The sequence below is a fragment of the Hyla sarda genome, chromosome 6 (assembly GCF_029499605.1).
Source record: "Hyla sarda isolate aHylSar1 chromosome 6, aHylSar1.hap1, whole genome shotgun sequence".
Lineage (NCBI taxonomy): Eukaryota > Metazoa > Chordata > Amphibia > Anura > Hylidae > Hyla > Hyla sarda.
The window spans coordinates 260,801,853-260,826,542 of NC_079194.1; the positions used below are offsets into that span (position 1 = coordinate 260,801,853).

The 24,690-nt window shown below is 42.5% G+C and overlaps 1 protein-coding gene across 8 annotated transcripts in view; it reads left to right on the forward strand.

Annotated features, from left to right (window-relative positions):
• The window catches only part of LRRC56 (leucine rich repeat containing 56), a 188,669-nt gene that overhangs the window by 108,972 nt on the left and 55,007 nt on the right, over positions 1-24,690 (forward strand). For 6 of the 8 annotated variants that reach the window (XM_056527096.1, XM_056527098.1, XM_056527093.1 and 3 more), the window contains 5 exons: positions 2,999-3,145; positions 3,253-3,358; positions 9,890-9,950; positions 11,697-11,793; positions 12,670-12,867. In XM_056527096.1, the coding sequence (XP_056383071.1) occupies positions 3,002-3,145; positions 3,253-3,358; positions 9,890-9,950; positions 11,697-11,793; positions 12,670-12,867 (606 nt within the window). In that variant the 5' untranslated portion in view covers positions 2,999-3,001. Of the gene's footprint in view, positions 1-2,998; positions 3,146-3,252; positions 3,359-9,495; positions 9,669-9,889; positions 9,951-11,696; positions 11,794-12,669; positions 12,868-24,690 lie in introns of those variants that run through there. The other 2 variants (XM_056527099.1, XM_056527100.1) reach the window with 2 other exon arrangements.

Below are 24,690 nucleotides of genomic sequence, written 5' to 3' on the forward strand. Positions count from 1 at the left end.
CAGTACCAGACGAATGTGGTCTTAACCGAAAGTATAGCTTACTAGCACAAAAGGATTTAAATTCTTTCCGGTTCCCTGAAAAAATGCTCAGGAAGATTAACCTAAGTTTCCACAGTAGTGCGTGATGATTCAAGCTCATGGATTCTGGACAACAGTCTCTGAATTACCTGCTCCTGATGCTGCAGCCTCTCAGTCAAGTCCTGGTTTATTCTAGACTGGTATTGAGAGGATTCTTGCTGCTGAACCTTCTCAGCTAAGTCCTGGACCAACGGAGTAAGGTCCTGCATCTGACCAACCAACCAGAGATGTCATGGGGTCCATGACTAACAGAAAACAGATGCAGTAGTTTTATGGCTTGTGATAATGTCACGTCTGGGCAGGGAAAGAATACAGCCCTGAACTCACCTGCAGCCTCTGTCCCTGCCTACTTATGTACCCGCCCTAGGCATGGGGTCCATAACCACAGTGCCGGTCCTTTCCTATGTAAGTGATGGCAGTCACAGTAAAACAGAATTAACAGTAGAGCAAGAACTATTACAAGCAGGCAATGACTGGAAAAGGCCTCCTTATATATGCCTGAGCTGAAATCAGGAGGATTCTAATTGACTCAAAGGCGTCATCCAAGCAACCAAAATAAACAAAAGGGCTAGAAAGCATTAACCCTACGGGTTCTGGCAGAACCATTCATCAGATTATCTATTTGCGAGAATTGTCTTAAAATTTTTGTAATCTATGTTGGGTTAATATATCTTACACTCCAATCTCATTTCAAGTTTAAGACTATGGAAGCATTGTATAGGGAATCTGGAAGAGCTCCCTCACAAAACCCTACAGTGAACTCTGAGTACCGAATGTAAATCTCCAAAGGCAGGTCATTGGAGCCAGGAGATCTATCTTTGGCCATGTCAGAAATAGCCTCACATGTCACAATTTTTCTTACCTAATATATTTCCAAAGCTGCTATTGACAGGAAATGTTCACTAAATGTTAGTAACATCCCAAGTAACAAGTAATTCATAAATACAAAGAAACCAAAACAACTAAGCACAGAAATTAAGCTATGTGTAATAATGTGAAATAAAACTGGAAAAAAGTATTAACCACCCAAAGAAAAGGAGGTGCAAAAAGGCAGGAAAGCCAAAACAACAGCTGAATTCTATCAGCAATTAAAAAGCAATCCAGCCCCTTGTGCAAATTAATATCAGCTGGTTCAGTCCCAACTGATGGCTATAAAGAGGGTCTCATTGTTAAGATGTTACACAAGACACATCTCATGATGGGTAAAGCAAAAAGCTCACTTAAAGGGGTACTCCGGCGCTAAGACATCTTATCCCCTATCCAAAGGATAGGGGATAAGATGCCTGATCGCGGGGGTCCCGCCGCTGGGGACCCCCCGTGATCTTGCACGCAGCACCCCAGTTAAAATAAGTCCCCGAAGCATGTTCGCACGCTTCGCCCCTCAATGCAAGCCTATGGGAGGGGACGGAACAGCTGTCACGCCCCCTCCCATAGGCTTGCATTGAGGAGCGGAGCGTGACGTCACACGGGTGCGGTGGCGTGACGTCACACGCTGCCTGCACCGTGGTCGCCGGTAATCAGACCCGGAGCGAACATGCTCTGGGGACTGATTTTAACTGTGGTGCTGCATGCAAGATAAGATGTCTAAGCGATGTCTAAGCGCCAGAGTACCCCTTTAAAACCTTGTCAACCTGTTTTTTGCAAAACATAGCAATGCAGATTAATAGGCCAAAATGACACCAGAGCAATACATGCGACTAGTTTCTCCATGCAGGAGGCATCTTGGAGCTCATTTCCAACAAAGGCTTTTTTACAAAGTAATAAATATTGGTAAGCGTGTAAAACTTTCACATTATTACACACAAAATAATTTAGTTTATCAGTTTTTGTTTTTTATGTATGCATTACCTGGGTTGTTACCGAATTCTGGCTAAAATTTCATGGCAATAGAAACTTTGGGAATATATTTCACCCGTTGTACATAGTTAAATTCTACTTCTTTTACTTCTTTTTTTTTTTCTTTTATTCACTTTTAGGTTTGGCCCCATGAACTCCATAAAAACTACATTTTTTATCCCTATAGGCCTAGGCTACCTCAAAAATATAAATGTTACCTTACCTCACACTACTTCTTCTTTGCCACAGATTTTGTTCTCCCATCCTCCTTCCTGCCCAAGTCTTCTTCCTGCTTCTAGGGCTTCACACTGAGCTCAGCTAATCGCCAGCTGCATCGATATCCCGTCTCAGCTCATAATAAGCCGAGCCGCAGTGTGAAGGTTCAGGATGATGACCAGGGCGGGAGGGTGGGAGAGCGATATCGGCGTCACCAGTTGGGCCCTAATGTAACTTTTGTATGACTCCAATATAATATAAAGACCTTAATGGTCTTTCTTTTGGATTTCCTATGAATAAAAAAAAAATCTAAAATTGTGACTCCTCTCAGACACACATGGCTCTATAGTATGCTATCAGGGTATCTGCATAAGCTCTAAGAACAACCATTTTATGTCCCTCTTCTCCAGGATAATAGGTTAAACTGATTATCGGTGAGGGTCTCAGAGGTCAGACTTCCATCAATCATAAAGTATGATTGGCATATTCTTGAGAGATGCCATCACTTTATGAGATGTTCATACCTCTTCAAGTGGCTCCAAGGTTAAGATTTACACTTCAACTTACTGGTATGATGCTGTTGCCTCTGCTCCCCTCCACCATTTATATGTGATTTTTGCTGTGACAGGTCAGTGTGAAACAAATAATTTGAAGAGAAAATGTTATATCATTGACACTTAAATATGTTAAGGGAATCTTTGGATTCTTGGGAGGATTAGCTTGTAAAGGGTTTGTGGAACAATGTTGACCTAGTCCGTAAATATGATCATTCAGAATGCAGCCGTGGTGTATGATGGGCTAAAGAAATTCTTTACGGTGTTTAGTGTGAGTACAGCTTACATTATTTCATACTCTTGTATTTACGTAGACCATGGAACAGTATTTACAGAGACGCCCGAGTACATCTAGCGTGAGGGTCCTTGATTTGGGTTGGCAAGGACTGCTAAATCCAAATCCTGAAAGCAGGGAAGATGATGAAACCCTCGTTGATGAATACCTCTCCCCTTCAAGACTGGTATGAATTCACTTCAGATATACCTACAAACTGTTTAAAAAGCCATATTTTATTTATTAAAAAATGTGTTTTCTAAAGTTTATACAGTGGGTCCTTTTTCATTTCAGAAAGCACTTACCGGGGAGGACAATCTGCAAGATGTTACAACACTTCAGATGTGTGTGGATACAAGGGAACGCACCTTGGGGAATTTTGGTGAGGGATACTTTTTAGGTGAGGGGGTCAAACAGGTGGCCCTATGTGCTGTGCAGTTTGCAACTATTTTTTTAACCCCTTAACGACGGACGTATATTTACATCCTCCACCGGCTCCAGCGATATGACGCAGGGTCTCGCAGTGACCCCGCGTCATATCGGGTCGGTCCCGGCGACCATCAACGGCCGGGACCCGCGGCTAATACAGGACATCACCGGTCGCGGTGATGCCCTGTATTAACCCTTCAGACGCGTCAATCAAAGCTGACCGCCGCATCTGAAGCGAAAGGGAAAGTATCCTGGCTGCTCAGTCAGGCTGTTCGGGACAGCCGCGGTGAAATTGCGGCGTCCCGAACAGCTTACAGGACACCGAGAGGGACTTTACCTGCCTCCTCGATGTCCGATCGGCGAATGACTGCTCTGTGCCTGAAATCCAGCAAGGAACAGTCAAGCGCCGATAACACTGATCACAGGCGTGTTAATACACGCCAGTGATCTGTGTAAAAGATCAGTGTGTGCAGTGTTATAGGTCCCTATGGGACCTATAACACTGCAAAAAAAAAAAAAAAGTAAAATAAAAGTGTTAATAAAGGTCCTTTAACCCCTTCCCTAATAAAAGTTTGAATCACCCCCCTTTTCCCATAAAAAAAAAAAAAAACAGTGTAAATAAAAATATATCGTTAATTAAACTGCATGGTCAATGGCGTACACGTAAAAAAAATTCCAAAGTTCAAAAAATCGTATTTTTGGTCACTTTTTATACCATTAAAAAAAGAATAATTGTGATAAAAGTGATCAAAAAGTCAGATCAAAACAAAAATGGTACTGATAAAAACTTCAGATCACAGTGCAAAAATGAGCCCTCATACCGCCCTGTACGTGGAAAAATAAAAACGTTATAGGGGTCAGAAGAGGACATTTTTAAACGTACAAATTTTCCTACATGTAGTTATGATTTTTTCCAGAAGTACGACAAAATGAAACCTATATTAGTAGGGTACCATTTTAACCGTATGGACCTACAGAATAATAATGTGTCATTTTTACTGGAATATGCACTGAATAGAAACAGAAGCCCCCAAAAGTTACAAAATTGCGTTTTTTCTTCGATTTTGTCTCACAATGATTTTTTTTCCGTTTCACCGTGGATTTTTGGGTAAAATTATTAATGTCACTGTAAAGTAGAATTGGTGACGCAAAAAATAAGCCATCATATGGATTTTTAGGTTGAAAATTGAAAGGGTTATGATTTTTAAAAGGTAAGAAGGAAAAACGAAAATGCAAAAACTGAAAAACCTTACGTCTTTAAGGGGTTAAACCTATCCATTTATCTAAATGTTGCTTTAAATGCACAGCTGACCTACTATAGGTGAGAGGAATAATATGAACCTCATGCACCTGCATGCAAAATCTGTTATAGGACCCCTTCCTAGGATGCATTATACATAATACTAAGTCATCTGAGCCAGAGGGACTTTTAGGTTGCATCAGCCGCTGTACCCCCTAAAAGTCTTCTATTGATATAGACACCATGTTATCTACAGATGTAGCTGGCAAATTGAGCACAGTGGAGCGACATCTCGAAGCCTCAGCACCCATATGGTATCACATATGTATTTTTCAGACAATATTGGGGTCTGTCTTTTGCATCAGTATTTGTAAGTCAAAACCAGAAGTTGAACCTATAGAGAGAAGAAAGTATAATGACCAAAATACATCTGTGTTAAAGTGGCCTTATTGTACCTTTAGCAGCAATATTGGATGGGCAATTTCCTTCAGATGCTGGACCTGTTCACATAAACGTATGAATAAATAATAGGATAGTGGGAAGAAATCATGCAATTATATCTTATATCCTTCTCTAGGAGCCTCCCAAGAGGCTTATTTTCATCATAGCTGTTATGAAGGTGAAATGGAATTGTAATACTGGAAATGTCACTGGATAAATTGCATCACTATAGCAGAGAGACTTCAGCGGGTTAGGAAATTGGTCAGGCTCCATGCTCGAACATCAGCCAGACTTCTGTAACCTTATAGTGAAATAATCAGCTACATGTGACACAATCCAATAAACATATTGATCTAACACAAGATGAGGAAATCCTTCATCACAGACATCCATGGCCAGTACCTAGTTCAGAAGTGCAACTTTTTTTCAGTGACAGGCAGGGGGGAGGCTCCTATGTCTTCCCTACGTTTCTACTCTTACATACAGTATATTGCTAATAGTGGTGATTTAAATGCCAGCTGTCATTTACTTGCTGTTAACAGTTGTAACGCCCCATGGGTGTGGACTCACTGTGCCACAAGTGACAATTGGCCAGGCAAGCAGAATGGCGCAACATGAAACTAAAGATAGCCTCAGACACAGCAGAGATGTCCATGTGTTTTTTTTAGCAGAGCAGGTACCCTGGAACAAGCTGGCTGGAACAAGCTGGCTGGCTGGAACAAGCTGCAAGCAGACCGGAATGGTGGTAGACAGTCCAAGCTCATTAACAGGTCAGGTTCTAGGGGATGAGACAGAGGCGTAGACAGGCAGGATCAGGAACCCAGGATCAGCAGACAGAGACCTTATCAGTACTGAATACACAACCTTGCTGAGGCCTGGAACAGCAGGTGTGGCAGACTTATATATGAAGTTCCTGGCTGGGATTGGAGGAGGATCTGTTAGGGAGTGCACACTGGTTCTATAAAACTCAGCAAGTGCTCGCGTGCGACAAAGCAAAAACTGCAGACTTCCAGGAAATACAGCAGACAAATGGCACAGAAAATGTCACCCAACCAGGACATATGGTATGCTGCGTTACAGTAATCTCTACCCCCCCCCCCCCCTCACGCCCCCTTTTCTTGGGACCAACACAAGATAAGGACTTCTCCTGGAGGGCAGAGACTTGGGTGTCATGCTCTGGTCTCACATCAGGCAGAATCACAGCAGGAGTCTGAACAGGGCTCTGCATGAGTTCTTCAGATGGACAGGCTACATAAGTCTGAACAAGGTTCTGCCCGGATTCTTCAGGCAACATGAGTCTGGACAGAGCTCTGCATGAGCTCCACAGGGGGACAAGTAGCAGGAGTCTGAACAGGACTCTGGCACACAGGTGAGAGTTAAAAACTCAATTTTGCTTGAGCAGTGTAGGCCTGGGAATTCACATAGGTATCCAAACCAGCAGTAATCTAGTTCAAACACTACAGCGCGACATCTTGGTACTCGCTCCGGCATTGTAGCACCTGAAACAAATCTTGCAGGATGGGCTTGGGTATGCCAGAGGGGTCCATGGCCCAGCAAAGTGTAAGGCCCCATGGGTGTGGACCCATTTTGCCACAAGTGGCAGCTGGCCAGGCATGAGGAATGGAGTAGGCTGACCCTAAATTTAGCTTCAGACTCAGCAGAACTGACGAGGGGTTTATTAGCAGAGCAGGGACTGTGACAACAGCTAGCCAAGATGGCTACAGGTGCAAGCAGACAGGAATGATGGTAGACAGTCCAAGTTAATAAACAGGAGAGACAGGTCAGGTTCAAGGGGATGAGACAGAGGCAAAGTCCAGTAAACCGGCATGATCAGGAACACAGGATCAGCAGAAAGACAGAGACGTTAGCAGTGCAGAATACATCGTAACATAGTTCATAAGGTTGAAAAAAGACCAGAGTCCATTGAGTTCAATCTATATCCCTAATGAGTCCCTACTGAGTTGATCCAGAGGAAGGCAAAAAACCCTCATACTAGAGGTATAAATTCCTTCCCAACAAATATGGCATCAGAATAAATCCCTGGATCAATGTTCTGTCCCTATAAATCTAGTATACATATCCTATCATATTATTACTCTCCACAACCTTGCTAATACACAACCTTGCTAAGTCCTGGAACAGCAGGTGTGGCAGACTTATATATGCAGTGCCTGGCTGGGATTGAAGAAGGAACTTTTACGTTGGTTCTATAAAACTCAGCCAGTGCTCGCTTGTGGCCCCGCAGTGGTCAGAGCAGAAACTGTAGCAAGAGACATACCAGAGCAGAAAAACCAGGAAATGCAGCAGACACGTGGCACAGAGAATGTTGTCCAATGCTGGAAAGAACCAAGACACATGGTATGTTCATGGTTGCCAACAGCAGCGTTACAACAGTAATCTGTACATTGGGGCTGGGTTCACTCTAGCATAATATGGATGCATTTTTGCAAATATATAATGGCCACAAGTCCTGTATCAACTGCAAGTCTGACCTAAATTGCCAGCTGTCAGTTCGGGTCATTAGACCCATGGTTGGGCTGGGACTTGTGTACCCATCCTAAAGGGAAAGACTTTATTAACCCCTTAACGATGCAGGACGTAAATGTACGTCCTGGTGATGTGGTACTTAACGCACCAGGACATACATTTACGTCCTGAGCATAACCGCGGGCATCGGAGCGATACCGGCATCATGCGCGGCAGGTCCCGGCTGTGGATCGCAGCCAGGGTCCCGCCGGTAATGGCGGACACCCGCGATCGCGCGGATGTCCGCCATTAACCCCTCAGATGCCGTGATCAATACAGATCACGGCATCTGCAGCATCGCGGTCACTTAACAGGATGATCGGATCGCCCTCAGCGCTGCCGCGGCGATCCGATCATCCTGCACGGCAGACGGAGGTCCCCTCACCTGGCTCCGCTGCCTTCCGGGAGTCTTCTGCTCTGATCTGCCTTCCCGCAGACCAGAGCAGAAGATGACAGATAACCCTGATGTCCTATACATAGCACTGAACAGGATTAGCAATCGAATGGTTGCTATAAATAGTCCCCTATGGGGACTATAAGAGTGTAAAAATAAAATTTAAAAAACTAAAGTAAAAAAAATTTGAAAAACCCCTCCCCCAATAAAAACGTAAATTGTCCCATTTTCCGTATTTTACCCCCAAAAAGTGTAAAAAAAAATAAAAATTTATTTTATATACATATTTGGTATCGCCGCGTGCGTAAATATCCGAACTATTAAAATAAAATGTAAATGATCCCGTACGGTGAACAGCGTGAACGTAAAAAAAAAAAGTCCAAAATAGCTGCTTTTTTATAACATTTTATTCCAAAAAATATATTTATAAAAATGTAATAAAAGTTTTGTATAAGCAAATATGGTATTAATAAAAAGTACAGATAACGGCGCAAAAAATGAGCCCTCATACCAGTGCTTATACGGAAAAATGAAAAAGTTATAGGTCTTCAAAATAGGGGGATTTTAAACGTACTAATTTGGTTAAAAAGTTTGCGATTTTTTTTAAGCGCAACAGTAATAGAAAAGTGTATAATCATGGGTATCATTTTAACCCAGAGACCCAGAGAATAAAAAACACATCATTTTTACCATAAATTGTACGGCGTGAAAACAAAACCTTGCAAAATTGCGATTTTCTTTTTAATTTCCCCACACAAATTGTATTTTTTTGGTTGCGCCATACATTTTATGGTAAAGTGAGTGATGGTATTACAACGGACAACTGTTTGCGCAAAAAAACAAGCCCTCATACTAGTCTGTGGATGAAAATACAAAAGAGTTATGATTTTTTGAAGGGGAGGAGGAAAAAACGAAAGCGTAAAAATAAAATTGTCTGAGTCCTTAAGGTCCAAATGGGCTGAGTCCTTAAGGGGTTAAACGAATCCCACTAAAAGGTTAAAGTAGCTGCTTCATACAGTAGAACAATCTGATATAGAATATTTCTTCTGTGTATTAAATTGCATGTTAGCCTTAAAGGGGTATTCCAGGAAAAAACTTTTTTTTATATATATCAACTGGTTCCAGAAAGTTAAACAGATTTGTAAATTACTTCTATTAAAAAATCTTAATCCTTTCAGTACTTATGAGCTTCTGAAGTTAAGGTTGTTCTTTTCTGTCTAAGTAATCTCTGATGACACACCCAGTTTAGAAGCAAATTCCCATAGCAAACCTCTTCTAAACTGGGTGGTTCCCGAGACACGTGTCATCAGAGATTATTTAGACAGAAAAGAACAACCTAAACTTCAGTAGCTCATAAGTACTGAAAGGATTAAGATTTTTTAATAGAAGTAATTTACAAATCTGTTTAACTTTCTGGAGCCAGTTGATATATAAAAAAAAGTTTTTTCCTGGATAACCCCTTTAAGTCACTGTTTAAAAATTCACTCTATTATCTTTCCCGCTCTTTTACAACATGTTTCACCTAGCACATGTATCTTCAGGGGTATTAGGGTAAGAAGATCATCCTGGAGAAACTCCTAGACACAGGAACCATGGACCAGCCATTAACCATTTGTTCAGCTGGGCACCCTTTAGCTGCTTATTGTGCTGTGGGACTGGAAAAGAATGGAGTCAAATGTGGTAGACTAAGTTTTTTATAAATGAGAACCATAGACACCTCTCATTGCTTGCCTTCATCTTTAACATTCTGGATGCTCTGGACATAGTTGCCTAGTTTCCTTTTTTAATAAAACATTAATGTAATATAAATTACAGGCATGCATTAGAAAGGAATAATAGGATGCCTAGAACATGGTTTTTACCTGGCATGGAGTGAATCACTTTTCCTCTTATAACCACAGGTACACACATGCCAAACCTTAGAGAACTTAAGCTGAACAATAGTGTCATAGTGTCCATCAGGTAAGAACATTGTGTCTTATTAGTCCTATATTAAAATGTATATGGTAAAAAGTATAACTTAGAAAAAAAATATTCTGACATGTCATAGCAGCATGTCAGAGGTTTAGATCAAGGAGAATCCTGTGCGTAGCCAAGCTCTCTGCTTGGCACCACTAGGCTCTGCTCTCTAAATGACATGTGGTGTATGGATTCACAAGTCAGTAGAGCCTCTTTTGACTTTCTCTGTGAATCTACACTGTGTACGCCATGCAGAGAGAACCACTGAAGATGCCAAACTTAAACAGAGTGCTCAGCAGAGCCCTAGTGACTGATTAATTTAGAGAGCAATGGGGATCTGAGCAATGGAGCCCCCACCAATAAATACTTCTGTGAAGCTATGACATATCAGAAATGTTAAAGGTGATAGGCACTCTTCAAATATATTACTTCTGTGTTATCTGAGGACTGTACCTGAGCCCACGATATGTGATTAGTCCAAAAGTTAGTTTTTTTATATTATAAATGATATGTTATTATTTGTAGCTGTTGTTGCCCTGATTCCAATGTTTTGACTTTCTTGCTATGCCAGATGTATCTGCACTGTTAGCCCAAACCGTACAATATGAAAAGGCTACAACATTGAATCAATCTTAAGAATGATCTGTGTATAAACTAAAACAATTAAGAAAAAAAGCACAACATTGATATATATGCTTTGAACAGGATTGGTAGGCAAGTGCTATCCACATGATAGGGATAGCTAGCCGATCATTGGGGAACCGACCACTGCACCCCACTGAGCATATGAAAGTCACTGCTTCATTCATTCATAAGGTTGGGGGGGGGGGGCTGTGGAGATGGGGTCTCTATACATTGCAAAGCACTAACTATGTTGAGAAGTCCCACATACAGTAAATGAAACGGTGGCTGAGTTCGCATGCTTTCCTTGATTGATTCAATGTGCTCCTCCTTCATTCTCTTCTTAAAGGGGGTAGTCCAGCGGTGGGGGGAAGGGAGCTCTATAACAAAACAAATCTTTACTTACCTTCAGCGCTCCCGCAGTGCCTCCAGTATCATGTTCTGGTCCCCTGAAGAGATCCTCTTCCTAAGCTGCAGTGTGACGTGTCGGGCACACTTTGGAAGCACACGGACAAAGTGTGTCACACTGCCGCTCAGCGAATTCCTAGCTGCAGTGATGTCCCTCCTTGGCTAGCGATTCGCTGATCTTCACTGTGACACACTGGGCTCGGGTGCTTTCTGGACCAGACAGTCATGCTGCAGCTCAAAAAAAGGATCACTACGGGGGAGCGAAGCAGAACACCGGAGTCCCTGTGGGAGCGCTGGAGGTAAGTAAAGTTTTTTTTTTTTGTTATCTACCATACAATGGGCATGCTTTTAATCCTCTCCCCCCCCCCCAACACTCAGATGTTTGATAACCCCTTTTAATTCTTTTTCATTTCTCCTTCCATTGGTAACCAAAATGGACTACAACAAAGATAATATATTAGATAATATATTCTCTTGTTTTTTTTTTTTTTTTACTTAGGTTCAATTCTGAATTGTAATCATTAAATCCAGAATGTACAAAATAAACTTATTGCAAAATAACACTAATCTGATATCAATGTGACCAAATAGGATCTTGAATTCTAAAAAGATATCTGCAGTTTTCCTTAAGAACATTTGAGAAGTTATATAGATACAACGTGTAGTCATTGTACTAGACTTCTGGTGTTGTCAGAGATTTTATTGATATCTTCTTTCCAGAGATCTTGGTACATCACTTTCACATTTGCAAGTGCTCTGGATGGCTCGATGTAGTCTTACTGATCTTGATGGTATATCCTCCTTCTCTTCTTTAAAGGTACAACTTTATTTGATGTATAGCTTTCAATAACTTGCATTCCTATCTCATAAAGAAATAGCACATCACTAGGATATGCCATCATGTTCTGATCTGTGGTGGTCCAACTTTTGGAACACTTACTAATCCAAAGAATCAGGGCTTCAGCACTGAATCCTCTTCACAGTTTTTCCAGCACAGCAGCACCCAGCTACCTGCTATTCAGGGGAACTACAGCACAGCCCAAATGAAGGTAAAAACAGTCATTTCCAGGATCAAAGGAGGGACCCCCCACTAATAGTTTTCATCACTTTGAGATGGGAATAACCCTTTTAAGTTCATTCTGACTCCAGTTTTTGAATTTTATTTCTTAGGGGGAAACATTTTCTGTTGTCTTTTCAATAAGTAGTTCAAATAAGAAAGCAGATAACAAAAATAGTACAAAGCTAATGGGTTCCAATTATCACATTCAGACGTACATACCTTTTGTACAGATAGACTGACCTTCCAATACAAATCGGGTATGTATATATGTCTAAGGGTACATTGCGCATTATAGGATATGCTGAATTTTGTTATGCATGTTAGAGTGTGCACATTAGATATCATATGAAAATGATTTGGGTTTTATCATATCAAAATTGGTGATCTGCTAGGCCCATTTGTGACTGGTCATAGATTAAGCCATCGCATGGGTATGAATGGCTGACATTTAATGCTCTTTGTTGGCAGTGCTGCCCTAAGCTTTGACTATTTGAATAGGAATCCGGAGTATGGACCTCTCCATTAGTTTAAAAAGTGATGTATGAAAATTACATAAGTAGCGTATTGAATAACATATAAAGCTTCATTTAGTGTGGTGCTCCATCTCATAAGATGTTCTGTTGACTCCTACAGGAGCTATACCTGGCTTACAATAATCTTAATGATCTCAGTCAGGTGAGCATGCTGGACAATCTGGAGATCCTTGACCTTGAAGGGAACAACCTAGAACATATCAGTGAGCTACAGTACTTGGCATTATGCAGCAAGCTTACAACACTAACAGTGGAAGGGAACCCTATATGTGCCCGTCCCAGCCCTGAAGACATGGAGGTATGTTTGTAATGGAGATTGTTTGCATCGTTCCTGAGCCTGTACTGATCCATTACTTTAAAACCTTTTTCTATAGTGTGTTCTGTTCATCCCAGAAAAATATGGGTTAAGTATTCAACTCTGATGACTAAAGAGTGGTAACAAAAGGTCTATGCTGACCATGGCGTCTGTGATGTGTAGCGTTGTATCTGTCCCCAGACAGAGCCTCTAACAAGGTTATCAGCCCTTCTGTCTGCATCTGGCTCTATAGCCTGATCTGATTTTACCTTGAGTGAGATCATCTTCTCTGGTGATCTCATGTCTAAAATACAAAGAGCTCCAGCTCTCAGTTTAAACCAACCATGGTTCTGTAATTCTGATAACTAATAATGTATATGTGAAGAATGCATATTTGATTCTAATTTAATAATCTAGAACTGGAGATGCATTGAGAATTTAAAGGGATTTCCCAGTAATATCCCACTAATAGTGGAAACATACTATCTCTGTTGTTAAATGCATTTTACATAAACTATTTTTAGTGAAAATTCTTACATTTTTCAATAAGTTGATTGTCACCATTGGCATACCTTACTTCCCGTCTATATATTTTAGCTTTGTGGCAAGCCTCTATGGGCGTCCTCTTCCACAGTTCGACTGCGCGTGTCTATGGCATGGAATGAAATCAGCTAGGCAATCCTGCTGAATACATTGCATTAGTCCTACTGCGCAAGCATGGCTGTGCAAAACCACATTTCTACGGAATGAGCCTAGGAGAGAATAATACAACTAGGTATGCAGCAAATTTAAAAGTAGTAACAAGAAGATGGGAAACTAAAGGGCAGAAAAAAAAACTGTACAGTGGCAGTCACCAACTTCTTGGGATAAAAAAAAAACTTTTTTTTTTTTTATAAATACACCATTAAGTAGCAGGTCTTGAGACACGTTGAGGAAGCAGAGTTACAGCTGTTTCACACTGTTCCTTATGCTGCTGTGTTAAGTCTGCTAGTGTAAGAAGGGTGTGCAGTTGTTAATACCCGCACATAGGTGACATCACATGAGGGGAGACAACAGTTCAGGCCTTTGGAGTTCATACTGCCCTTTGATTTCTGAGTATTCCCCAAACACACCTCAACCACCAGACTTTTCAGATGGCTCTAGATAGTGAGTACTGATCTCGGTGATTGGCGCCAACCACTTTTCAGACAGGCTCTAGATAGCGAGTACCGATCTCAGTGATTGGCGCTCATTGGCCTAGCCTTCACAAAGTTAGAGTAATGTTGCCTACAATGCCTGAATGTTTTGTGTGGCCCTTTAAATTAATCCTGAACTCCAAAATGCACATGAAATACACTCATCTGTGGGGAGAATAAGTGAAGATGTATACTGAGTACCCAGCAAATATTCACTGAGCAATGAGGTACACAATAAGTGTCTCACTGATCAGTATGTTCAGGACCCATGACTCTTACTCTTACTTATTCGCCCATATGGAATCCCCAAAAAATAAGATTTGCATAAATCTGTTTGTTTGTTTTTTTGGGGGGGGGGGGAAATTTTCAACAAATTGTAATCTTTACAGATCAATATGCTCATCTCTAATGTCCAGACCATGACCACTACTATTACTAACACACAGGGACTAGATAATACTACCATACTAATGCTGATACACAGCCCAATGTCCCCCCATACAGAGCCTATATTGTGGTGACCCCAGCCTAACACAGGCTCTGCAGACCATATACATGATTACAGTGACTCACATCTGATGTTTTCTTAGAGGTGTTCTCTTTTCTTTTGTATCTGGCATAGATGGCCATGAGGATTACTTCCCACAATGTACTCCTCTCAATAGTACAGTTTTATTATAATTCACTCCCCAAATGTTTGATAGGGGTGGGTGGGGACTTAATGCATCACACTGCTGCTTAGCCTATCACCTTAGCCGGCGATTAGTTGAGCCACAGTGTAATCCGTTGGCAGTGAAGGACTGGAGCTGCGATACCGGGACAGCGAGAAAGTGTCAGTAGGTAACTTCCGTTTGTTGTTGTTATGTAAATGTTTATTAAACAGTTAAAAAAAAACACCAGTAATACTAACAACATAAGTAGTGATACAAAATGCAAGAAACAAATGACCAAATGCAAAGGGATCAATTGAGTTCCCTAGCCCATGGCTTATGCAAAGAAAAGCGGATCCTAAGGCCATCCCTCATCCCTTAGTGCCAGGGAATGTGACAAAATATCATGAATCTATGTTTAGAGGGAAATCATTGCAGGATCCATCAGGGTCTGCTAGGTAAGTATTGTCAGCATACATGCTTATTGTATATGTTTTCTGAGGCCCTGAATGCCCAGCTCTTCACATACCATTGCCACCAAAGATTCAATAGCAGTTGCATAGAGAAAGGGTGAAAGCAGGCTTTCGTGATGGATTCCATGGCTTTCTTGATGGAGAGCTAAGGGAGAGACAGGCATCTGTTGACTTGCACCTTTGCCATTGGGTCTATAGCGAGCAGTTGGATCCATTTAATAAACGTAGAGGGAAAGACAATATTTTGCAAGACTGCCCTTAAATATGACCAATCTACCGTGTCAAAGCTTTTGGTGGCATCTAGGGACACCCAAAACCCTGGAGCCACCATTATCATGTAAGGACTATAAGTTTAGATACAAACATCTTTTTCCAGGTATAAAGCCTGTCTGATCTGGAAATATGAATTCCAAAATTACTGAAACAGATGTAAATAAAAATCCTTGCAAAGATTTTAGCCATCTACTTGCAGCAAGGAGATACTGTAAGTCTATCTACTTGAGAAAATACTTACATGGCAATGATGTCTCTGTCCACAGGAGGGAGAATTTTGCATACAAAAACATTCTGAATACTCTTCATTTTCACACGGGGAATGTCCGCACAGAAAATATCTGCCGGAACGCCGGCAGAACATGACCGCGCTAGCACCGCTCAGAAATGCACCATCTCATAGACTGCAGTGCATTTCCATGCAGAGTCCGCAGAAAGAATAGACATGTCTATTCTTTCTGCGGACACCGGAACTTACATTTCCATGCCAGATGTTTCTGGCACAGAAATTCGATCCTGTAAACGTGCATTTTCTACTATTTTTTTCTCATATTCCTTATTAAAGTGGTTATCCAGCCATATAATTTCTGATTTTCAGCATACATAAATCATCTGTTATTATTTATCTCAGAGAGGTCAACACTGTTTACGTTTATGTGGCGATCCATGTTCAGAGGTCTATGTTCTGCACATCTCGCTACATCACACTATACTCACTACCTCTACTGCCTCCATTTCAGATACACTTACATACCTATCTGATACCCCTCTTCCTACTCTTAGTCTTAACAGTGTAGACTATTTTATAAAACCCATTACAAAAGAGGATGTCAAAGATGCTATTTCCTTTCTACATAATTCCAAGTCTCCAGGCTTGGACAGCTTACCAGCTGAATTTTAATTAACCCTCTTTCCTAGCCCCATTGCTCCTTAGATACCTACATTGAGGCCTATGACTCCATTAGACTCCTTATGCAGATGTTACAGGAGCAGATGGCTTTGCGTGGACACAGTGGAAAGGTGAGTTTTTCTTTGTTGTTTTATTTATACATACACTGCTCAAAAAAATAAAGGGAACACTTAAACAACACAATGTAACTCAATCGCACTTCTGTGAAATCCCACTGTTCACTCAGGGAGCAACTCTGATTGACAATCAATTTCGCATACTGTTGTGCAAATAGAACAGACAACAGGTGGAAATTATAGGCAATTAGCAAGACACCCCCAATACAGGAGTGGTTCTGCAGGTGGTGACCACAGACCACTTCTCAGTTCCTATGCTTCCTGGCTGATGTTTTGGTCACTTTTGAATGTTTGCGATGCTTTCACTCTAGTGGTAGCATGAGACGGAGTCTACAACCCACACAAGTGGCTCAGATAGTGCAGCTCACCCAGGAAGCTGCAGCTGAGGAAAGAAGGTTTACTGTTTCAGCGTAGTGTCCAGAGCATGGAGGCGCTACCAGGAAACAATCTAGGAGACAGGCTAGTACATCAGGAGATGTGTAGGAGTCCGTAGGAGGGCAACAACCCAGCAGCAGGACCGCTACCTCTGCCTTTGTGCAAGGAGGAGCACTGCCAGAGCCCTGCAAAATGGCCTCGAGCAGGCCACAAATGTGCATGTATCCACTCAAACAGTCAGAAACAGACTCCACGAGGGTGGTATGAGGGACCAACATCCACAGGTGGGGTTGTGCTTACAGCCCAACACCGTGCAGGACATTTGGCATTTGACAGAGAACACTAAGATTGGCAAATTCACCACTGGCACCTTGTGCTCTTCACAGATGAAAGAAGGTTCACACTGAGCACATGTGACAGAGGCTTGAGACGCCGTGGAGAATGTTATGCTGCCTGCAACATCCTCCAGCAAGACCGGTTTGGCGGTGGGTCAGTAATGGTGTGGGGTGGCATTTCTTTGGGATGGCCACACAGCCCTCCATGTGCTTGCCAGAGGTAGCCTGACTGCCATTAGGTATGTAGATGAGAACCTCAGACCCCTGGAGAGACCATATGCTGGTGAGGTTGGCCCTGGGTTCCTCCTAATGCAAGACAATGCTAGACCTCATGTGGCTGGAGTGTGTCAGCAGTTCCTGCAAGAGGAAGGCATTGATGCTATGGACTGACCCACCCGTTGCTCAGACCTTAATCCGATTGAGCACATCTGGGACACCATGTCTCGCTCCATCCACCAACGCCACGTTGCACCACAGATGCTTTAGTCCAGGTCTGGAAGGACATCCCTCAGGAGACCATCCGCCACCTCATCAGGAGCATGCCCAGGCATTGTGGTTCCTCATTTTGACTTGTTTTAAGGTCATTACAGCAAAGTTGGATCAGCCTGTAGTGTGGTTTTCTATTTTGATTTTGAGTGTGACTCCATATCCAGACCTCCATGGGTTGATAAATTTGATTTCCATTGATAATTTTTGTGTGATTTCTTTGTCAGCACATTCAGCTATGTAAAGATGAAAGTATTTTGTACGATTAGTTAATTCATCTTAGTGTTCCCTTTATTTTTTTTTAGCAGTGTACATAACCTTCACTAATATAGAGAGAGGGGCCTGTCTGTCTACCTACCAAGGGGGGAGGAGAGAGGAGAGGAGAAGGATGGTGGCTACTACAACCTCCTATTGGGGGCTGCTGCTATTACTTACTATAAGGGGCTGCTTATGCTACTACCTAAAGGGGGCTGTTTTTGATACTGCCTAAAGGGGCTGCTGCTACTACTGCCTAAAGGGGACTACTGCCTAAAAGGGGCTGCTAATACCATATCCTTAAATGAGCTGCTACCACTACTACCTAAAGGAGGCTGCTACTACTATGTACAGGGGAGCTACTATCTACAATGGGACCTACCTACAGGGAGTAACCCCTACTTATAGGAGGCTGCTACTGCCTACTGGGAGTAACTACCTACAGGGGACAGTTAACAACACGGGACCTACTTATTTGGGGCACCTCCTATAAAAGGGGAAACCACATGAAGGGCCCTGTCTACCTACTGGAGTGAACTATCTACTTAATGGGTGGGGACCTATCTACTCAGCCCCAACCCACATATCTACCCACTCTATTGTGTGAGAAAATTTGGAATGCTATCGGTGCTGGAAAAGTGCAGAACCTAAAATATTTGTCTGTCAGGTTTTGTAAAGACTAGTGGTGGCTGGAATAAATCATCATGACAGTCTGGGCCTGATGAAGCAGAATAAGGAAAGTGAATGACATCACCTAATGTAACTGTATGTAATCACTTATAGTGTGCACAGCTGCTTTCTACCACTATATGGTCACTGTATAGTGGAGATATTTCTTCCTTGTATACCGGTATTATTAGTAATATTGGTCAGTATACAGGGTTTGGTCAGTAACAGTATGATGGTGATCTGTATACTGATAATATTCCTCCTTGTATACTGGTAGGTATTTTTGGTAATATTGGTCTCCTTTTACAGAATTTGGTCAGTAACTGTATAGTGGTAATATGTATGTTGATAATATTTCCTACTTTGTATATTGTTATTGTGTGTTATTGGTCTTAGTATACAGGATTTAGTCAGTAACAGTATGATGGTAACAGCTTGATAGATAGATATATAGTGTACTGTAAAGTGATAAATCTAGTCATCGCTGCTGGGTGGGGCTGGTATGCAATTATTTCCAGGGCTGGTTTTTATCCACAGTTTGGCCCTCCAAAGGCTTTGACTCGGTGAGTGGTTGGATTTATGGGCAGTCTTGCAAAAAAAAATTTTTTTTTTCAAGAGGGTTGGTTTTTCCTCTAGGTTTATTAAATAATCCAACTGTATATAGACCCAGTGGCAAAAGTGCAAGTCAAAGGATGCCTGTCCCCTCCCTTAGCTCTTTAGCATGGAGTCCATCTATAATGCTCACTTTAACCCCTTCTCTATGCAACTGCTATTGAACCTTTGGCTTCCATGGTATGTAAAGAAGTGGGCATTCAGGGCCTCAGAAAAAATGCACTGACAATAAGCCTGTATGCTGATGATACTTGCCTAGCAGACCCTGATGAATCTCTCAATGCTCTCTTGCACCCTATGTATTTATTTTGGGTCATACATCAGTCTTAACCCCTTCATGACCCAGCCCATTTTCACCTTCATGACCTGGGCATTTTTTGAAAATCTGACCACTGTCACTTTAAACATTAATAACTCTGGAATGCTTTTACTTATCATTCTGATTCCGAGATTGTTTTTTCGTGACATATTCTACTTTATGTTATCGGTAACATTTCACTGATATTTGTATCCTTTCTTGGTAAAAAATCTAAAAATTTCATGAAAATTTTGCATTTTTCTAACTTTGAAAGTCTCTGCTTGAAAGGAAAATGTATATTCCAAATAAATTACATATTGATTCACATATACAATATGTCTACTTTGTGTTTGCATTAAAAAATTGACAAGTTTTTACTTTTGGAAGACACCAGAGGGCTTCAAAGTTCCGCAGCAATTTTCCAATTTTTCTCAAGATTTTCAAAATCGTAATTTTTCAGGGCCCAGTTCAGGTTGGAAGTGGATTTTAAGGATCTTCATATTAGAAATACCCCATAAATGACCCCATTATAAAAACTGCACACCCCAAAGTATTCAAAATGACATTCAGTAAGTGTTTTAACCCTTTAGGTGTTTCACAGGAATAGCAGCAAAGTGAAGGAGAAAATTCTAAATCTTCATTTTTTACACTCGCATTTTCTTGTAGACCCAGTTTTTGGATTTTTACAAGGGGTAAAAGGAGAGAAATCACCCTAAAATTGGTAACCCAATTTCTCTTGAGTAAGGAAATACCTCATATGCGTATGTAAAGTGTTCGGCGGGCGCAGTAGAGGGCTTAGAAGGCAAGGAGCGACAATGGGATTTTGGAGAGTGAGTTTTTCTGAAAGGGTTTTTGGGGGGCATGTCCCATTTAGGAAGCCCCTATGGTGCCAGAACAGTGGACCCCCCCCCACATGTGACCCCATTTTGGAAACTATACCCCTCATGGAATTTAATAAGGGGTGCAGTGAGCATTTACACCCCACTGGCGTTTGACAGATATTTGAAACAGTGGACTGTGCAAATCAAAAATTTTATTTTTCATTTTCACAGACCACTGTTCCAAAAATCTGTCATACACCAGTGGGATATAAATGCTCACTGCACCCCTTATTACATTCCGCGAGGGGTGTAGTTTCCAAAATGGGGTCACATGTGGATATTTATTGTTTTGCGTTTGTCAGAACTGCTGTAACAATCAGCCACCCCTGTGCAAATCGCCTCAAATGTACATGGTGCACTCTCCCTTCTGGGCCTTGTTGTGCTCCCCCAGAGCACTTTGCGCCCACATATGGGGTATCTCCGTAGTCGGAAGAAATTGCGTTACAAATTTAGATGGTCTTTTTTCCCTTTTACCTCTTGTGAAAATGAAAAGTATAGGGCAACACCAGCATGTCAGTGTAAAAAATTTATTTTTTTACACTAACATGCTGGTGTAGACCCCAACTTCACCTTTTCATAAGGGGTTAAAGAAGAAAAAGCCCCCCAAAATTTGTAAGGCAATTTCTCCCGAGTACGGTGATACCCCATATGTGTCCCAAAACTGTTGCCCTGAAATACGACAGGGCTCCAAAGTGAGAGAGCGCCATGCGCATTTGAGGCCTGAATTAGGGATTTGCATAGGGGTGGACATAGGGGTATTCTACGCCAGTGATTCCCAAACAGGGTGCCTCCAGCTGTTGCAAAACTCCCAGCATGCCTGGACAGTCAATGGCTGTCCGGCAATACTGGGAGTTATTATTTTGCAACAGCTGGAGGCTCCGTTTTGGAAACAGTAGCGTACCAGACGTTTTTCATTTTTTTGGGGAGAGGGGGGCTGTGTAGGGATATGTGTATATGTAGTGTTTTTTACTTTTTATTTTAGGTTAGTGTCAGTGTAGTGTAGTGTTTTTAGGGTACAGTCACATGGGCAGAGGTTCACAGCAAGTTTGCCGCTGGAAGTTTGAGCTTCAGCGCAAAATTTGCGCCATCTCAAACTTGCAGCACTCACTGTAAACCTCCGCCCATGTGAGTGTACCCTGTACATTCACATTGGGGGGAGGGGGCAAACATCCAGCTGTTGCAAACTCCGAGCATGCCCTTTGGCTGTCCGTGCATGCTGGGAGTTGTAGTTTTGCAACAGCTGGAGGAACACTGGTTTGGAAACACTAAGTTAAGTAATAAACTTTCAAGTGTTTTGCAACCAAACTTAGTGTTTCCAAACCAGTGTGCCTCCAGCTGTTGCAAAACTACAACTCCCAGCATGCATGGTCTGTCAGTGCATGCTGGGAGTTATAGTTTTGCAACAATTGCAACAGCTGGAGGCACTGAGGTAGGAAACGGACAATGTTTCCCAACTAGTGTGCCTCCAGTTGTTGCAAAACTACAACTCCCAGCATGCCCAGACTGCCAAGGCATGCTGGAAGTTGTAGTTCGGCAATATCTGAAGGATCAGATGTTGCCGAACTACAACTTCCAGCATGCTTGGGCAGTCTGGGCATGCTGGGAGTTGTAGTTTTGCAACATCTGGAGGTCCACAGTTTGGAGACCACTGTATAATGGTCTCCAATCTGTGCTCTTACAGATGTTAGAGAACTACAACTCCCAGCATGCCTGGACAGACTGAGCATGCTGAGATTTGTAGTTTTGCAACATCTGGAAGAGCACAGATTGGAGACCATTATACAGTTGTCTCCAAACTGTGGACCTCCAGATGTTGCAAAACTACAACTCCCAGCATGCCCAGAAAGCCAAAGGCTGTCTGGGCATGCTGGGAGTTGCAGTTTTGAAACTCTCAGAGGCAGCAGTGAGATCGCTTTACGGCGATCTCACTGCTGCCAATGAAGATGCCGCACTGCTGCCGGAAACTCACCTCCGGGACGCAGCGCCGCCGGGACCGCACGGAGGACGCCGGGACCGCTCGGGACACCGCTCCGACGGGTAAGTGACACCGGGGGACGGGTCAGGGACACTTAGCAGAGCGGTGTGTGTCCCGATCCCCGTGATCGGAACTCACACACCGCGCTGCTAAGTATTTTCATAGCGAAACGCTGCTATCAGCTAGTCAGATTTGACCAGCTGATAGCAGCGATCGCTGGGGGGGGGTGGGGGACGAAACCCCCCGTGGTCGCACGGTAAGATGGCTGGCTATCAGTGATAGCCACCATCTTTCCGGGCGCTGCGGGATGCCGCGAGTAGCGGCAGTAATGTCCATGACGTACCTGTATGTCATGGGTCGGGAACACCTTGCCACCCATGACGTACAGGTATGTCATAGGTCGGGAAGGGGTTAAAATTCATAGGGGCAAATCGACCATGCTACCGATAAATGTGGGGGGCACCTTCCGTACTGGCTGTGTCTTATCGCTAGAAATGAGCCAGCACATCAACTGCTTGAGAATACAGATTTCTTGTTCAGTCTATGACTTTGATGCACTTAATCTATCTGCTTTGTTGCACCTTATTAGAACACACTCCTAAATTACATCTGGCTCCGCTATATGGAGCTCTGTTGGCAATTCTGTCAAAATGACGCGAGTTTAGCATAGAAAAAATAGTGTATGGGGGCGTGTATGTTACCATCAAGCCCCCTCCCATATGCTTGCATTGAGATGGCGGAGCGTGATGTCACACGGGGGCAGAGCCGTGACATCACAATACTCCGGTCCCCTGATTGGCAGTTATCAGTGCCGGAATGTACATGCTCCGGGGGCTGATGGTAACGGGGTCCCCACTGGCGCAGAAAGATCATGGGGTCCCCAGCTGTGGGACCCCTGCGATCAGGCATCTTATCCCCTATCCTTTGGATAGGGGATAAGATGTCTTAGCGCCGGAGTACCCTTTTAATGGCAATTAGATTGAGAGACAAATACACTAAAACTAAAATACCATATATATGGAACTCGACTTCTACACATAAAATCTATCATCCCCTGGCCATAGCAAATAGATTAATTGAATGCTATTCTAGTCTCTAAAATTTAAATTTAGATGCACAAACTACACAACTGACAGAGCAAGACATTACTTGTTTTTTGAGCCACATAGCCCTCCCCTCTCTTTCCCTTACACATTTAGGGGAAGCTTTATCATTGCTTTTAGAGCATTTTTTTTGTCTATGTTTTGGCGCAGTTCAGGCGCAAGCAGCATATTTTAAGACTTTTATGCGCCTTTTGATATAGACAGTTTCACTCCTCTTTGCCTACCCGTAGAACTTTTTCTTTTTGACCATGCGGTGGTCACGTATTTATCATTTGCGACTTTTGTCAAAAGTCGCTATTATGTGCTCAAAGGTACTTTTTTAGGCGCAAAGCTACACCACCTATCAGTAGGCGTGAGAATCACTTCTACCTTCCGCAATTCAACCTTTAACCTCTTGTGGACAACAGTATCCCACTCCCCTTCTATAACACACGCTCAGGAGCTGAGCGCAGGTCATAGCTGGGTGGTCCTGGTGGCTATGTGCCAACATGCCAGATATCACCGATCATGGTGATGCCCGGCTTTAACCCCATAGATACCGCAATCAAATTTGATTGTAGCGTCTAAAATGCAAGTAAAAAGTAAAAGTTTGTGATGTATCCACACTTCTTCATTTAAAACGCCAAAAATGCATATCAGGGTTCAATTGGAGGAGGGGTTGTACAAAGGTGGCTAGAAGTTGGAGGACTTTGTTCCAGAAGGAGGTGCCATAAATCAGCCTGGCTGCACCACAGCGATGACAAGCATCGGAATCAGATCAACTCATTCTATACAGTCTAGTGAGAGTGACATAACTATAATGGATAATATTCAATTGGATGAGTTCATTATTTGCAGCCGGGGATACCAGCATATGAGAAGATCAAATCTCCTCCCAATCATCATCTGTGAGGTTAGGAATATAGGATTGCCAATATTGTATAGCGGGCAATGGTGTGCATGAGTTCTTGGCATGGATAAGATGTGTATTAAGAATGGACATGAGATCCCTAGGTCCCTGGGATTTCAGAACCCCAATCAACTGGAATGCAGAGATCGGTGGTCCTCCCACAGGGAACTGAGCATTAAGGGTGTGGCGCAACTGTAGGTACTTAACCCCTTAAGGACTGAGCCCTTTTTCACCTTAAGGACCATTTTTTGCAATTCTGACCACTGTCACTTTAAACATTAATAACTCTGGAATGCTTTTAGTTATCAATCTGATTCCGAGAACGTTTTTTCGTGACATATTCTACTTTAA